Source organism: Manacus vitellinus, unplaced genomic scaffold (genome assembly GCF_001715985.3).
Source record: "Manacus vitellinus isolate BGI_N305 unplaced genomic scaffold, ASM171598v3 scaffold_24_pilon, whole genome shotgun sequence".
Taxonomy (NCBI): Eukaryota; Metazoa; Chordata; class Aves; order Passeriformes; family Pipridae; genus Manacus; species Manacus vitellinus.
Window position 1 is genome coordinate 11,849,291 of NW_021939798.1, and position 3,801 is coordinate 11,853,091.

At 48.6% G+C, this 3,801-nt stretch overlaps 1 protein-coding gene across 1 annotated transcript in view; it reads right to left on the minus strand.

Annotated features, from left to right (window-relative positions):
* RPTOR (regulatory associated protein of MTOR complex 1) overlaps positions 1-3,801 on the minus strand; it is a 102,728-nt gene that overhangs the window by 15,198 nt on the left and 83,729 nt on the right. Inside the window, 2 exon segments of the mRNA XM_029959973.1 lie at positions 2,127-2,231; positions 3,468-3,647. Coding sequence (XP_029815833.1) covers positions 2,127-2,231; positions 3,468-3,647 — 285 coding nt within the window.

Genomic DNA, 3,801 nt, shown 5'->3' on the forward strand with positions numbered 1-3,801 from the left:
CAAGTCCTTCAGAAGTGATATCCTGGTTCCCTTTACTGGCTGGAGAGGGAAAACACCACAAGGATCTGCAGGGAGCACACAAGGAACGTTTGATGACTGTGAACCAGCTGGCCCCACTTCTGCATTTTTCCAAATTCCAGAACTGTGCTGTTTTCAAGGACAAGGCCTTTCTGACTGTGGAGCTGTGGCTTGTTCCCTTTGTCACAGAGACCCCCCAGGTTGCTGTATGAGAACACGCTCACACCAGGCTACAGGTCCCTGTGCTGCTCCCCAGCCTGCAAACACTCTTTTCTAGAGAAACTGCCAGAACTCCCAAAGTCTCCTGCTGAGAAAGCACAGCTCCAGAGCACATCAGGTCTATGTTCCTCCTACGCTGCTCAAGAGAGGCATATTCCTCTTGCCTTCTGGAAGTGGGAAAATGGCCCAGGAAAGTCATGTTCTGGTTGTTCTCAAGAGCAAGTCAGAGATGAGTGTGGCATTATGACACAGGGGAAATGCTGGGAGAGGAGGGAAGGAAATCAATAGTGGGAGCAAACAAATTCCTGTAAAACTCCTGAGCTCTGCAGCTTCAAAGATGCATCTTCAGTTTTATGAGCCAGTGCTGGACCACAACTATGGTCTTGGCACCAGATGACTGTGAAGAGTCTCATTTCCACGGGGACTTGCTCCACATAGTTCTTTTGAAGTGGTACATTTATTTCTCTCTCCACAAAGGGATCTGTCCTTCTCTTCTGCCAAACCTGCTGCGAAGGTGGAAGGCAAAGAAAACAGGCCCCAGACTGCTTCCATCCATAAGGGAAAGAAAGAGGCAAAAACCCTCCTGTTCTGGTAAAGGCAACCACCCAACTCTCCAGCTCACTCAGCTCTGAGCCTGTTCTGCAGCATCAGATGGTGACAATCCTTTCAGGGGGTAAACCCTGGGCAGGGTAAGGGACAATCATGCAAAGTGCACATGGAAAAGAAGGCAGGAAAACGGGATGGGGCTGAGGGAGCTCAGTGGGCAGCTGTCACCACCCTCCCTGAACATCATGAGAGCTGACAGTCAGGGCAGTCCGGGGGAATTCCCAGCACCAAGATGCAAGATCCTGAATCCAGGGATGGGAAACATTAACCAACGTGCAGGAAAGCTGGTGTTGGCAAACAAATACAGAGTGACACTACAAAGGGCATCTCGTGATGGATCTTGGACCTGTTCTGCCCAAGCAGAGCCAGGCCTTTCCCTCCCAGTGCAGCCCCACTGTGTCCCTCCTGCTCTTGCTGACACCTCTAAAGGGCAGGTTGGGACCACGTCGATCTGCACAGCGGGCTCTGAACTTTCAGCAGCTCCTAATCAGTTCTGAGCACATCCCTCAGCGAGGCAGAGCCTGGACTCGCCTCAAACACAGCTCCTCTTCCCTGAGACAAACTGTGAGGAGTTAAGGGAAACATAACAGACAGGAGCTCACCCAGGCAGCACCAGGAAAATCCAATGAATAGCTAAAAGAGCTGTGTCAGACTCCTGGGATGAACCACATCAGCTCAGAAATGAGAATTGTCAGCTTTTAAGGTCAGGATGAATGATGATGGTCATCTCATCTGACCTCCCGCATAGCACAGGCCAGGGAGCCTCATCCAGCAGTTCCTCCATCAATCCCACAAAGTGCTGATTGAACTACAGCACACACAGGAAAACCTGAAGCCTTGATTAAAAATATTCAAGTGACAGAGAATTGCCATTAGAGCATCAGTACCTGACAAGGTCTCGGATGGACGGAATGTCCACCTCCTGTAATGCCCTAAAACCTCCTGTAATGCCCTAAAACCTCCTGTAACGCCCTAAAACTGACTTCAGGGTTACTGATTTTCTGGTTTCATCCTACATGTGGCTGGATGCCAGTATTCCTTTTTACACCCTTCTCTACCCAACTTTTATACCATTCCAAGCAGGCCAATGTCTCACTGTGCTGCCCTTCTGCACGTCCCAGATTTAGACTGCACTTCCTTTGCCACCTCCTGACCCACAATAAACAGCGAAGAACAAGTGCCAAAGTTGGAGCTCGGATTGAAGGACATCACAGGTGCAACATGCAAAGCTGTACAAAGGCTGGTTTTTACCTTCCCCCCAAGAGGACTCCGTGGGGACCCACCTCGTGTGGTTGGCAGCATGTCCGACAGCCCCTGCCAGGCCGTCACCATCTCTGGGTTCTTCTCCAGGTCTGCAAAGTTCTTCCACACTCTGATGGCACCATCATCTTGGGGAGCACAGGGGGAGAGAACACAAAGCAATGTCACTGCTGATGCAGCTCTCACAATTCCTCGTGCATGAGGAAGAAGAGAAGCAAAACCGTAGTCGCACAGACTCCAAAACTCAAGAGTGTCACTTGAACTTAATTATTTTTGTTAGAGTTGTTTTTCCTCTCTAATCACACATCTGTGAAACCTAAAGCTTTGTTCTACTGGAACTGTTCTGGAAGAGCTTTTCTCCTTCCCTTGAATAACACCTGACATTACATGTCTCTCCATTTCCCTCAATCATTCATTTTCTCCAGGATTCATCTCTGTCCTCCTCGCTATTGGTGCCGAGAGCTACATAAGTACCCACTCAACACAAAACAGCCCCACAGAAGCAGCTGAACCAAAGCCCAGCCCATCAGCAGCAAATCTTTCAAGAACATTGTGTATTTTTTCAATTTTCTCCCCATCTGTGAAACTTTTGTGCTAAGAATCAATAAATTGAAAGGAAAACGTCCTAAAGGCCCTCTCAGCTCCTCTTCCAGCTCCCTTAATTACACCCAACCTGCACAGTTCAGTGGGAAGTTGGAGAAGCTGTTGAAAACACTCCTACTGACAGGTTTGGAATGGTTCCTTGGGAGAGGAGCTGATCTGACTCACAGCTTTACAGACCAAAGAATGGGGCAGAGCTCTTCATGCAATCCCACATGATGCAACAGGGCCTTCTGGAGAACTGCTGAGGTGAGAGATGGACTAGAGAGAAACTCAGAACTACCTGAAAAGTTCAGTGCTTAAGCTGAGCCTCGCCTGCTCTGCACTGAAAACAGCACAGGGAACAGAATTTGAGTTCTTAAATTGTGGCTGCTGCATGATTTCAGCTCAGGACAACAGCTTTAATGAACTAAAATCCCCTTTGCCCAGGTGTTCTACAGGGGGAGGTGACCCTGCTCTTGCAATGATAGGTAAAGATTCAGAATGAGGTAACGAATAAAGCTGGGACTGGGAATGGAACACTTCAAGTGTTTGACTTGTCAGTCCTTTGAAAATCTTTCCAGCACCTAGTTAAGAGATTTCAGGACTGCCAGAAACAACCTTCAGGTTTGATCCTGGAAATGGCCTCCTCAGCTGAGAGCAGGCAGGTGAGTGCAGGGGAGGGAAGGGTCAGGCTGGGACAAATCCAGAACAGCTCACCCAGACTGGAATTCTGCAAAGGCCCCCCAGTCCTGCCCTTATACATGGGAAAATGTGTTCTCTACCTGTGGCAGTCAGCAGCAAGGAGCAGTCCTGTCCATTCAGGTACTCCATCGCTGTGATCCGGGTGTACCGAGGGTTCCCGTTGTGGAAATAGTCCAGCTTCTCCCCTTTCTCCCAGTCCCAAAAACTGTGGGAGAGAAAAATAGCAAGGCAGCAAGTCAGTTCTCAGTTCTCTTTGTAAGCTATAAAGAGATGTGCACATTATCCAGTTATATCTCATGGATACCAGCTCAATTTGGATTTCTCCTTTGGAGTTTGGCATCATTTTACTAATAACATATCATAGAATCATGAAACGGTTTGGGTTGGAAGGGACCTTAAAGCTCATCCAATTCC